At 40.9% G+C, this 13,453-nt stretch overlaps 3 protein-coding genes across 7 annotated transcripts in view; 1 reads left to right on the forward strand and 2 right to left on the reverse strand.

Moving 5' to 3' along the window:
• The window catches only part of si:dkey-119m7.4 (uncharacterized protein LOC560629 homolog), a 31,907-nt gene extending 30,224 nt beyond the window's left edge, over window positions 1–1,683 (reverse strand). Inside the window, exon 1 of the mRNA XM_039782602.1 lies at window positions 1,440–1,683. Coding sequence (XP_039638536.1) covers window positions 1,440–1,550 — 111 coding nt within the window. The 5' untranslated portion in view covers window positions 1,551–1,683. The remainder of the gene's footprint in view (window positions 1–1,439) is intronic.
• ccn6 (cellular communication network factor 6) overlaps window positions 1–6,028 on the forward strand; it is a 6,160-nt gene extending 132 nt beyond the window's left edge. Inside the window, exons 1-5 of one of the 2 annotated variants that reach the window (XM_039782613.1) lie at window positions 1–135; window positions 1,609–1,885; window positions 4,179–4,415; window positions 5,001–5,194; window positions 5,276–6,028. The exon at window positions 1–135 is cut by the window's left edge and continues 132 nt beyond it. In XM_039782613.1, coding sequence (XP_039638547.1) covers window positions 88–135; window positions 1,609–1,885; window positions 4,179–4,415; window positions 5,001–5,194; window positions 5,276–5,557 — 1,038 coding nt within the window. In that variant the 5' untranslated portion in view covers window positions 1–87 and the 3' untranslated portion in view covers window positions 5,558–6,028. The remainder of the gene's footprint in view (window positions 136–1,608; window positions 1,886–4,178; window positions 4,416–5,000; window positions 5,195–5,275) is intronic. The other variant, XM_039782614.1, reaches the window with a different exon arrangement.
• The window catches only part of tube1 (tubulin, epsilon 1), a 37,371-nt gene that overhangs the window by 12,408 nt on the left and 11,510 nt on the right, over window positions 1–13,453 (reverse strand). For 2 of the 4 annotated variants that reach the window (XM_039782609.1, XM_039782610.1), the window contains exons 9-12: window positions 11,061–11,201; window positions 8,059–8,199; window positions 7,095–7,269; window positions 6,693–6,853 (exon numbers count right to left, since the gene is read on the reverse strand). In XM_039782609.1, coding sequence (XP_039638543.1) covers window positions 6,695–6,853; window positions 7,095–7,269; window positions 8,059–8,199; window positions 11,061–11,201 — 616 coding nt within the window. In that variant the 3' untranslated portion in view covers window positions 6,693–6,694. Of the gene's footprint in view, window positions 1–5,775; window positions 6,854–7,094; window positions 7,270–8,058; window positions 8,200–11,060; window positions 11,202–13,453 lie in introns of those variants that run through there. The other 2 variants (XM_039782608.1, XM_039782611.1) reach the window with 2 other exon arrangements.

Raw genomic sequence — 13,453 nt, forward strand, 5'->3', positions numbered from 1 at the left:
GCCAGACTTCCTCACTAAATCCCACCTTCCAGCTCCCTCGTCCCCCTGTGCCCTCCTGGAGCTCACACAAACCATCTCACTTAAGAGATGCTATCGCTTCTCTGCCGTTCCCTCCTGCTCATCCTTGCTCAACAGGTAAGAAGAGCATTATCTTTTTCTATTCACTAACACTACAGACACATTGAGACAAGGCACTCAACGCCTGCTATACCTAGATGCTTCGGTGTTCTCAGTAGTAGAGCACCAGCATTTTTCAGAATTTTCCTTTTCATTTTAATACTGGGAATATATTTATTAACATAAAAATTCTGAAATAGCAATAGCTATCAAGTATCCATTAACAAAGTAACTTGAACATTTGGTTTTCACTTGTGTTGCTCTCATTTTATTAGGCTTAAAGATAGTCTTCCTGTCCAGGGTAAAAACTTGCAAAAGGGGAGCAAAGTCTGAGGTCTTTGTATTTAAAGCTCCCGTGGACCCATTTTCACACCATGAAATGAGCTCATTCAGTAAACCTGGCAGACAGGCTTCAGATTTTTGGCATAACCCTCAGTGACCCTTGGAAGCAGTGAGTAGTCAGGGGAATTGGAGCACACAAGTGGCACCATGCATTGATTACATCATTGCAAATACCAAGCAAAGCAAACATATTAGTTTTACAGGACTGTACACAAGCCTTTATAATCTGTTGGGCTGTCATCGCTCTGAGCTATGTGCAGTTTACACCTTAGACTATGTCACCTTAGACATAGACTTACATTTTAAATGCCTTCTTACTCTCTGAGCAGTTAGGCTGAAGGGTCAAAACATTGGCTATGTAACCATAATCGATAAAATGCTTCAATTGCAAACAAAATGTTTTATCATTTGAGGTCGTAGTTAAAAGAAAGAAGCTGAGATACTAGCTGATTAGGCTTAATATCTCAGTTGTTTTAAGGGCTCTTTTTGTCATTTTCTGCTTTTTTAAATTCTATCTGTAACTGAAAATATGAGGAGAGTAAAATACACCTCAAGAAATCTCACAATGGCTTACAATCCCAAATATTTAGACTTTCACCTGTCAATGATGATGCAAAATACTGTTATTATTTAGGGAGTAGCTAGTGAATGACTGAACAAGGGAGAGGTTTTAGACAGCTCATGACTAAATCTTACCAAACGTGTGAGAAAATGTGCCTCCAAACAGTTACATTCATCAGGCGGCCAGAAACACGAGTCCAAATAAAGGCCAAATGTTAGCTACATCAATTATTTAAGTTGATATGTCCATGTTATGATTACAGCAAGCTTCCGCTGCCTCAACTGGCCAAAACACATATTTTGCATATTAAACAGAAAAATACAACTGTACACCTTCTGATTCAAGTTTCTCTCTTTCACCAACAAAGACTAGATTCATTGTCTTAACTCACCTAAAAACACACTTCATTCAAACTCACCAAAACTGTTACAACAATCTCCAACTCTGTTTGGTCAAAATAAATCCTTAATTCACAGAGTAAAATGTGAATATATGCCTGGTGTTTCAAGTATAAACAGAATTTGTACATCCGAATTCCTGCCCATTTTTGTTTTTATCGATGGATCTCTGTCCTCCTCCTCACCCAGTGCTTCAGCAGGGCTCAGAACAATGGGCAGCTGGCTCCTCGAGATGGGCGGGCTGCGGCTGAGAGGCGGCAGTTCTGCCAGTGGCCCTGCAAGTGTCGGGAAAGACCCTATTGTTCCCCGGGAGTGAGCTCTGTCCTGGATGGGTGTGGCTGCTGCAAGAGCTGTGCCAGGCAGATCGGAGAGCCGTGCAACGAGAGAGATGTCTGTGACCCGCACAAGAGCATGTACTGTGACTTTTCAGCTGACAAGCCAAGATTTGAGGTCGGAGTGTGTGCATGTGAGTGGCTCTCATCTTTTCCCTGAATTAGTCATGGTAGGATAGGTCAAGGTAAAAGGGGTGCCAACTGTTTTCTGTTTCAAACTAGAGCTTGGGCAGTGTGATGTATGTCTGGTGTTCAGGCTGAACGCAGCGCTGTGTTAAAAACAATGCAAGGGGCTGCGCTGTTGTGCGGCAGTGTTGTAATGTAACGGAGTACAAATACTTCGTTACTGTACTTAAGTAGAAATTTCACGTATCTGTACTTTACTTCGCTATTTAAATTTATGTCAACTTTCACTTTTACTCCACTACATTTCCTAGATAAAATGTATACTTTTACTCCGTTATATTTCCACTAAGCATCTTCGTTACTCGTTACTAAAAAATAAAATTAGAAGAAATGTGTGCGACTGCAATAAGGGAGGTTTGGCGAATCACTGCTCCTAGATTGCATTACGCACGCTCCGCACACCGCGCGCTCTATTTCAGCGCTTGTTTGTTGCAAACCGCCATGGAAGCATGAGCACCTACTGGAGGACCTCCCGTTATCGTAGACCACCAGGCTCGACATAAGCAATGGCCCGATGGCCCGGGGCCAGTAAAAACGTATGTCGGGCTGGTTGCAGCCACAGTCACTGGTGTGTGCGTTACTTCACGCAGCACATGTAGCCTACTGACTGGAAACGTTACCGAGGATTATTTACCGCCGATGGCGCAGATGAACTAACGCTACACTCGTTACTGGAAGTAGGTAGCCTACAATAAAACCTCCATGATTAAAAGAGTCAATACTTATCAATAACCCACCTACCTGTTCTACAGGCAGAAACACGTAGAAACCCATATCTAGTCTGCGCTGTCCACTCTCGTCCACCGCGCTGTGAAAACCCAGCTCTACTCTGCAAACAGCGACTTTACAAACGAGCTAAAATGAAAGATGTCAGTTTGTAGTCTAACGGTTTGTCTTAATTTGCAACCAATCTTGAACTTTGGACAAACTATTGTAAACGTAGCTGATTTCTAAACGAGCCATCCTCTCGCTGGAGCGGTAAACCTATGGATGTATTTTAAGACCAAAACAAATACACGTGGCTACTTAATATGCACGTGAATGACGCGTTCTTCATTGTTGACGATGTTGCCGGTTGTATTATTTAGCAACAGAATCGTCTTATTTCAAATTAGGCATACAGGACTAATCTGAGATCATTTTCTAGTTAAGTAGCCTATCTAGTTATCATTATGGATTTTCCATGTTTTTAGGGGTTTGCTTACTAATGTAAAAAATATAGCATTAATTTAGTAAGAAAGTGAAAATATCAAGATGACAAGATGATGCGTATTAGGTATAATTTTATTTTCTTTATTTGAATGTAGTTGATGACCCCTGGTCTAGCTTTGCTGCTAATGGCACAACATCCAGTGGCAGTGGCTAGCTTTTTTGTCCTTTTCCAATCACACCTATGATATTTCTTTCAGGGCCAGTAAAAATGTAGAAGGGGCCAGCAAAACTCTGATCTACTGGCCCCGGGGGCCAGTGGGGATTTTTTTTTATGTTGAGCCCTGCGACCACCCCGACAATAGTGGTGAACTCGGTGAACAGGGTAGTGGTGAAGATAACATCTTACACCTGTGTTGCAAGAAATGTTTCTGTACATTGATGTCAGCTCTAAACATATGCTGTTTGTTCTTTGAACTTAAGAGAATTGTGCCTGAAAAGTCCCTGAATACGCTTTATGCTTTACTATAAGAAAGCCACAATAAAAGTTCTAACCGCTTGCTTTTAAAAAAAAACAACTTTTACTTTTACTTTTGATACTTAAGTACATTAAATATCAGAAAATTACTTTTGATACTTAAGTACAGTATATATCAGATACTTTAAGACTTTTACTTAAGTAATATTTTAAAAGGTAACTTTCACTTCTACCGAAGTCTTTTTCTAGTACGATACTTGTACTTTTACTCAAGTATTGCTTTCTAGTACTTTATACAACACTGTTGTGCGGTGATTTTGGCGTAGTAGCCACACTGGGATCACACACGGGCCCAAATAGCAGTTTTCCCCATAAACAGTCATTGGGAAAGGAGTGGCAGTTAAATGGTGAAAACGTTTACAGACACATTAAGACTAATCAATAAAGCCATCTACACGGCTAACGTTTTACTCGTGCTTTACGTACGGACCTGCAACCTGAAGCATATTTTTACATTTCAAGTATGTTTTTTTCCAGCGTACTGGGTTGCTACACCAACGAGTACCAGAGCCCTGACATGTTTCCCTTATTCTTTGACATTCTCTCTCATTCAGACTTGATGGCAGTAGGCTGTGACCTGAATGGGGCCCACTATGAGAACGGCGAAGGTTTTGAGCCCAGCCCCCTCTATAAGTGCACATGTATTGCTGGAGCCATCGGCTGTACCCCTGCATTCATCCAGAAGCCCGCTGGTCTCTTAGGCCCTGCACCGCTGATGGGCAACATGCCAGCCGGCATTCGCAGTGGCCAGAACCCAAAGAAGCACCAACAGGATACTACCTACATGTCAGGTGTGTTTATAGAGTCAACCTGTGGAGAAAGGCCAGCCTGTCTGGCCTGGAATGCTAATTGCTGTCCAGGTTAGCCGGTTGGGGAGTGGGTGTTTCATTACTCTGGCAGTGTGAGCAGAGGGAGGAGTGAGGAAAACAGTAAGATGGATGGTTCCAATTATAAGCAGGAAGAGGGACAACTCACTTCCACTTTGATGTACCAGCGTAGTGCGTTTGCTTTGCATGAAACTCTGCAGAAATACTGAATATCAAGATAGTGGCGTGTCAGGGAATCACTAATTTAATTTGTTCATGGTGGAAAAACAGAGCACCTTGTTTAGATTTAAAAGCTAACATCCACACAAGGAAACTGAAATCTTTTGGGATGTCTAAAGATAATTTCAGTTCAGCAGAATGGCTTTTTCCACTCATTCCACCTAACTCATGTAAGTACAGCCTCAAAGGAAAGAGAAGAATGAATTCCCTCGTGGTGGGTAAGACCAGGTATTTGGGGTGTGTGCTCTTCTTGGCAGTACGGTGGCACAGAGACTAGATCTTTGTGTAGGGTGTTGTTGACACAGTGCCCTTTAACTGTAATACTGAAAGCTTACAGGGATCCTCCTTTAGCCTGGAAGAAGAACTGTCTGATCCAGACCACGCCCTGGAGCCCCTGCTCCAAAACATGCGGCCTGGGCATCTCTGTGCGTGTCACCAACGACAACAGCAAATGTGAGATGAGGAAGTCCCGACGCCTGTGTCTGCTGCGACCGTGTGGGAAGAGTGTGATGAAGAGTATTAAGGTGACAAGTTGGTCAAATTCTATCAAAGTATTGTTTTATATAACAATCAAAACTAATAAAATCAATGTTTTCCCCTTATAGGTGCCAAAGGGAAAGACATGCCAGCCTAAATTCCAAGCTAAGAAAGCAGAAAAGCTGACACTCTCGGGCTGTACCAGTACCAAGAAGTTCAAGCCCACGTACTGCGGTGTCTGTACAGACAAGCGCTGCTGTGTCCCAAACCAGTCCCGCATGATCAAGGTCGAATTCACGTGCAAGGGGGGCTCCAACACACAGTGGAAGATGCAGTGGATAACATCATGCGTGTGCCAGAGGAAGTGCAACGATCCAGGTGACATGTTTTCAGACCTGCGGTTACTCTAACGGATCCATCCAAGAAGTCCAAAGACACAGACGCTGGACATGAGCCCTGCTGGGGCGGACTAAGGACTGAAACGTATGCATACTTTGGTCATTAATTTCTCCTCAGCAGTGGTGATGTGACTTGAGAACTCAGAGAAAGAAGAAGACAAAAACTCAAACTACAAAACCTCATTTCATAGGAAGAATGGCTGGGAACATTAAATAAATTAGGAAATAGGTTTTAGTTATGAAGAATATTTTATAAACCCTGTCTTCAGGACATGTATGTGCAATAACAACAAGGAATATGACCAGTGCATTAGCTGTAACAGCACACATTAACAGTACCTCATAATACTGTGGTCAGGGAGCCCACACATGGCAAATCAGGTCACACTGCAGATTCTTTTTACATGTTGTCCCTGCTTATTTTTAATCTGGTCACAAATTAGACAATATTGACATATAACTTATAAAGGTATATACAAAAGATTTGGTTGTGTGAAGTCCTTATTGAAAAAGAATTATTGGTATAACGGTGTCCATGTTCGGACACCGTTCGCGGTTATTGGCCTTATCCGGACACATCCGGTCTGACGTCTTTCCGGCCTTTTAACGGTGCTTCTCCTGGGTTATTGACTTTAATGAGCGAAAGCAGTAAGAACGCTTGGGCGACGCTCAGGTGGCGATATAACTTTACAAAGTGGAAATGAAGGAGATTATATTGAATAATTTGGAAGCATGTCATTTTACATTTTATTGTGAAGAACGGAAGTACAGTCCCGGATGTGTGGACAGCACTGATGCCAATTACGGCGACTTGTTAATATGGTTAATACCCTGAAAAACCAGCAGCGACCAGTGAGGTTTTACAGCGAGGACAGGGGGTGTCCGAGTATGGCCAACGGTAGCGCGTCGCTAATTCACTTCCTAATTATCTTCCTCTTGCTGACTCTTGGAAAGACAAAGCTAAAGTAAATGGTTAAAATGATATTCTGTTAGAGAGGAAAGAAGTTACACTTCCGTTTTACACCATTAACTTAACTGAAAACATAATTTATATTTAAACATATTCTGATAGAACTTAGCATGGACAGTTATTTTACAATGAGACACAGACACAGACATCTACACAACGATATACAACAGCGCAGACCTTCATCTGGCAATGCGGAGTCTGGGTGCGTCCGGCATGAGTGTCCCCTTGGTGGCATCTAGATGTTGGTACTCTTCGATCAGTGAGCTGAGAGAGCTGATGGCCTCTGAAAAGGAGCTCTGCTCCATCCCGTCTACATGCAGGTAGTGGTGTAAGTGAGCCTTCAACAGGTGGGGAGGGAGCACAATGTGCTGTTAAGTAATTATGTCTGACTTCCTCTTTTTCTTCAGTCTATGACATTTTAAAAAACAAATAACAAATGTCCATCACAAGTTACCACTACTGAAAGCTACAGTATGTCTTCGATCTGTTTATACTGTCTAACCAACTGTCAAATATGATCAAATATTTGATGGCTTTGACTTATTAAATGACATTCCTTTGCTGAATCTTCTAATGCACCTTCTTCCTGTAGAGCTTGATGAAGCGTTCTCTCAGCTCCATGAATGTGAGCTTCACACAGGTGTTGTTGGCCAGGGCTAACAGGGCGTGGGAGTGACCCACGGGAGGCACTGAACACAGGCCTGTCTTCCAGCCTTCCTGGTTCCACGAAACAAAGGGAAGTAAAGGCTTAAGTCTAGAGCAGGGAGAAAAAAAAAATACATATCATCAAACTTTAAAAAAAAAAAAAAAAAACAATTCCAGTCTCAGAATTTTGGATAGTCATCATGGAAACATTAATTGGTCATGTGAGAAGGGCTGGGAAGCTTGGCAGAACAGGTAGCCAAGTGGCAATACTCTTTCATTTTCGTTTTTTTTCTTCTTCTTTAAAATGTCCATCACAGTTTCCCAAGATTGTCTTCAAAAGTCTTGTTTGTCAAACCAGCTGTCCAAAAATCAAAGATATTCAGTTTACAATGAAGCAGCAAGTCTCAAATGTAAGCAACTGGAACCAACCGTGTTTGGAATTTGTGACGATTCATTCTGTCTGTGTAGTTTCGTAAGAATTTGTAAAGAATCCGGTTACGTTTTTATTTGTTTTAACCAACAGAAAAATATGCTGCAATATAGTTTGTACAGTGATTACGTGTATGCCCCTTAGAGTCTTTTGGTGGGCAATATTTCCTCCTCCTCCTCCTCCTCCTCCTCCTCCTCCTCCTCCTCCTCCCTCCTCCTCCTCCTCCTCCCTCAGACCATGGTCACGCGACAAATATGTACTCTCACAGCAGCTTCTGTTTCAGCTTCTCTACATGAAAACAGCTGCTGCTGAATGGACCAGTCATGAATCAGTGCTGTCAGTGCTGAATGGGGGTACTATATGAAAGAGTGAGTGTGAAGGTCATCTTTGGGCCTATCAGGGTGGTTGCACGGACTTGTCTGCTGTCCCGGTGCAGAAGGAGACGGAGTGGGAGGATGGTGCTCTGACCTCTCGATGTTCCTGCGCAGGTCAGACACCTGCACATTGCCCCTGACCATGAGGGCGCAGGCCAGGTAGAGGCTGTGCTTCGGGTCAGCTCGGATTAGCTGGTGGTCTTTACTGAAGGCATCGCTGAACATTTGATCCAGTCTAGAGGGCACAGTTAGAAGAGAATGACAAACACGTCACAATACTTCCAGACAGGGCTTTAAATTGACACCCACCAACCCACCAAATGTGGGTAAAAATTACCTAACATTTGACTAGTGGAAAATCTGATTGGCTGGTAACTTTCAAAATCTACTAGCCATGTTGGTGGGTTAATTTAAAGCCCTGCTTCGAGATATTACATTTACATCCTGGCAAAGAACAGCGTTTGTGGTTTGCTTGTTCAGCATATAGACTGGCTTTCATACTCTGAAAGCCACGACCACCGGAGGGGAAGACGATCTGTGCCACAATATGCAACTAAGGGCTGAAATGCTAACAAAGTGCCTCTAGCTAGCTAAAAACAGCAGATTTGAGCATGTCAAAGGATTATTTTAGCAACCTATGTCTTCCAGACAAGTTAGCTGTTAGTGAGCTAATGTTAGCTATGTAATGTTATTAGCAAGTTAAGACACTTGACATAATGCATAGCTTACTGATTTATCCACATTTCACTATAACACAAGTTGCATACTGTCAAAATGCTTTAGCTTAACTTACAGACATATTAGCTTTAAACTAACATTTGGATATTTGACTTGGTAACAAAATGCTTGCTGCAAACATTACGTTGGGCCTATCGTTAGCTTAGTGTCAGGATCCCAGTCTTACCATTCTCTCTGCTGATTTCTCATGTCTGTCTCCACTTTGGTTACATAAAAGCTCAGTGGCAGCTTATAAAAATTTAAGTTATGCGTTATGGCTGAACAATTAATTGTTTTCAAATCGAAATCGCGATTTGCTAATCGTGAGGGCCGTGATTAATCTAATGTGCAATATTTAGTTGAATGTTTGGTATAACATTGGTTTAACATTTTTTATTCCTCTTATTATAACTACTGTTTTGGATAAATGCGGGAATGTTAAATAGCACTTATTGCTGGAAATTCATATCTAAGTTCATATCTAAGTTCCTCTCATAAAAGGTACAGAGCAGTTTTGATGCCGTCTCATGTTATAATGTTCCATGACATGTTTTATCTGTTACAGACAATATTGAACATAAGCTAAACTTTAAAAAAAGAAATCACAAATCAAACCGTAATCACAATATCTGGCAGAAAAATCGCAATTCGATTTTTTCCTTAAATCGTTCAGCCCTATTATGGGTTATACACATTGTTGGTAGTGCATCCCATCACAGCAGCTTTTAGGCATTTTTCTGTTGTTTACTAGCAGACAGAATTGACGAGGAGTCACCTTGACACAATAGAAATCAATGGAGAACGATGACTTGTTTTCCCCTCCGGTGGGGGCGGGACTTAAATGAGCTCTTTCTATAGTGTCTCTATTTACTGGCTACAGTAAATGAAGTGGCCTCGCAGGATTTCAGGTACAGTTGAGTTAGAGTGGGGGCCAAGAGAGAAATGTTTGAGAAAGAAGCGTTGTTGTACCTTTATTTATACAGGCAAGTTCTGCTGAGCAGGCAAGACGTTTTTTAACCAACACCCTGCTCTGCATTCATAGTCATATATATTCACTTCTGGGAGTTTGTCCAGTACAACCACCACTCTTACTGACCAATGAGCAGCTCCCCTGGAGCAGATGAGGTCCATATGGCTCACACAAGGCCACTTTCATGGTGGTTGTTGTTGGGGAGCAGGTGGGAGGGGAGGTGGTGGATCAAATGGTGTTTTTCCTGTCACAAGCCTGCAGCACTAAACTTTAAATTGCCAACATCCCACTAAAAAAATAAAAGCCAGCTTTGTGGTGTTCGCAGATCTTATTCCTCTTTTTAAAATGATGGTACTGCACTGAAAAGAAATGGATTTGGTCCCTCCAAATACAGTGGTTACAGCTAGTCTATACAGAGCCAATGGCGACTGTTCTTAATAATGGAGTCATGTCACCCTCATTAAGCCTTAGTCATGGCACTCAGGGTTTGCCATTATCACCGCTGATATAAACTAATACTAGGCTTGGAATACATAATGCTAACTTATATCTCTTCAGTTATTCAAACTATTCAACCTGTCCTACAAAACTGGGCAAAAATTAATATGTCTTTATTATTAGGTAGGATTAATTTGGTTAAGATGATAGTCACTCCCAAGATTAATTATATTTTACATATGTTACCTTTACATTTTCCCCCCAATCTTTTAAAACTGTATAACACTGTTGTAGAGAGCTATGTGTGGGCAGGCAAAAAAGCAAGTTTTAACCGTACTAAACTATATGCGGCTAAAGAAAGTGGAGAGCTTGCACTATCCAAAATAAAATAGTTTTGCCAAAGAAACATGGACAAAGACTCATCAAATAATTAAGGCTAGTCTATATATTACCCCTAAAGTCTGTCTGGTTTAATAAAAAACTATTGATAGGCAAAAAAATATGTTCTGTTTATACGGTACCGCCGACAGCGACTACATCATTTTCCAGCAAAACAGAATGAAAGTAGAGAAAGCAGAAAGTACATGTGATGTTCTTCTTTACAAAGTAAATAAATATCAGACTGACTGGCTGATTTGTGAAGTGTATTCTTCTTAGGAAACTATCAGTTGAGAAATTTCAGACAGAAATGTCTCATAATATACTGTCTCTAGAAGTGTTTTATTCATTTTTGTTTTTGTTAAAGAAGAAAAAGAACCTCCTTGTAATCGATACTATGGAATCACAATAAACTAGAACCGCAATAAATGAAAATCGCAATACAAATCCAATTGGCACTCAGGTATCATGAAAGAATCGAATCAGAACAAAAGCATATGGTCCCGGCCCTAATACCCAGGATTCAAAACAACTGTGAGGTAAAAAAAAAATAAAAAATAAAAAATAGCTGCAATGAGAGCCAGAGAGCTGACCTTCTGGTGGGGACACGGACATCTGCCAGTGTGTAGAGGGGGGTGAGGCTGGGCACCAGGTAGTGTAGACGGGGGAAGGGGACCAGGTTCATTGCAATCTCGTTCAGATCCATGTTGAGAGAGCCCTCAAAACGAGCTGAGCTGAAACAAAAAGAAAACTTAAGGTTACTTAAGTCTTAACTCTTTCTGAACATTTCAATATCTTTAGTTTTCTGTACTATTTGGTTTTGCCTTACATTTGCACTGTTTAAAATGTATTACTGTATTGTACATATTACTTATCTTTTTTAATTGTATATATTACTTATCTTTATCTTATTTGTACATAGTACTTATCTTTTTTTATCTTTATTTGTATAAATTTCTTATGTTTTATATTATACTTGTTGGATGTGTCCTTATTGCACCGTGGGTCAGAGAGAAACGTATTTCCAATTGCTCTCTCTGCTGTCTGACACATGTTGCAGAACTGACAATAAAGTCGACTTGACTTGATAAGCAACATTTAAAAAAGGTATGGAAAAACAGTGTTGCGATTTAGCATGAAAAGGAATTTTCGTTATGAGACCCTCACTGTTTAACAATGCAATGCTCAATGAATTGGTAATAACTCCGCACAACTCACTTCACATATGTGAAGAAAGGTTCGGGAGATTTTGATGAATTACACAGAAGCATTTAATGAACACTCAATTGAGGAAAGAATTTAGGCAGGCAGTACAGTTTAACCACCATGTGTCATGCTGTCCAAACTCTCTCAAGTTCCTGTGTATTTAATTTATAATTAATCATTTAATAATAATAATTCATACTGTTTATTGATCCCCAGTGGGGAAATTACAATTTACACTGTGTTAGAAATCACTACACACACAGGCCTGAAATACACACACAAATGCTCAGGACTTATTCATGCACAAATGGTGAGATGTGAGTGAGTGAGTGGGCTGCCAGTGCTGGACCAGCGCCCTGAGCGGTTGGGGGGGTACGGTGCCTTGCTCAAGAGCACTTGGCAGTGCCCAGGAGGTGAACGGGCATCTCTCCAGCTACCAATCCACACTCTGTACTTTGGTCCATACTGGGACTTGAACCAGCGACCCTCTGGTTCCCAACCCAAGAGGCGTTACTTTTAGCTGAACGTTCAAGGTAAACAAAGATATTGCGGGCCCCCCAAATACCTCAGCACAGACATAATGTGTTATGTGTTTACTTTCTCTATGGCCTTGGCAGGCTGAGCAGCACTGTCTTACAGTTTTTCACGATCGCTGTGACAATTTCTTCAATACTTTTAACAACTTTCATAAACTATTAACGCACCAACACACCTACAACACACGATTGGCAAAACAGTTAATTTCATGCTCAAAATCACACATTGTAAACTAAACTCCAACACTGATTTTCAAAATACAATAATTCACTAACACAATACACCATGTTTACCAAAACAATGCAATCATGTCTCAAAATCAAATAATTCTTCCAAAACACTAACACACGTTCTCTCCCAATAGGAACATTTAGTCAATCATAGCACAATGTCATACAAAACACTAACATCCCATGGAATTACAGAAACTGCATTATTTTAAATGCGTCAGTCAGGTCTGCCATTATACAACAGACAAAAGTGATATTGTGTTTTGCACTGCAGTTTCTCTTGAAGCCTCTCTACATTTTTGTTTTGTTGGGTTCAGTAAAAAAAATGTAAAGATTATTTTTGGGGGTTTTCCGCCTTTATTTGACAGGACAGCGAGTTGAGAAAGGGGAGAGAGAGAGGGGGAAGACATGCAGGACATCGTCACAAGTTGGATTTGAACCCTGGACCTCTGCGTCGAGGCACACACCTCCAAGTATATGTTCGCCTGCTCTACCCACTGATCCAACCCGGTCACCAATTTGTTTCTTTTGCTCAATTTAATACAAAAGATTATTGACCCATCTCAGAGTAGCTTTATAGAATGTACAGTTTATGAAAAAAAGGAGACAGAGACAATTGTCCTGGTACTCCTCTTCCTCTCCCTCGTGAAGTCATTTTTCTTATTTTCTGTGTTCATCTACAGTATATTGTTCAAATAGGTCCTCTTTTACTCTACTACCATATGATCATGCGATTGAAAGAACCTCAACACCTGGGTGTGTTTCCTAGAAGGGAATCAGCTGTGATTGATCTATTTGCATAACTTCAATCAGCGGTTTCTCAATAAATGCATGTATAAAATGCAGGGGATATATTTGTGTTTCAATTCACAATATGATCAGAACATTAGGTTATCTGTTCTGACATACAGTGTGAAAGCATTTGTAAATTTGGCAGTAAAGATCCATTGTTTTGGTGGAGTTTGTGTGTAAAAGAAGTTCAAGCATTTTAAATGTGTGTTAACTGTATGCAT

The sequence above is a fragment of the Perca fluviatilis genome, chromosome 18 (assembly GCF_010015445.1).
Source record: "Perca fluviatilis chromosome 18, GENO_Pfluv_1.0, whole genome shotgun sequence".
Classification (NCBI taxonomy): domain Eukaryota; kingdom Metazoa; phylum Chordata; class Actinopteri; order Perciformes; family Percidae; genus Perca; species Perca fluviatilis.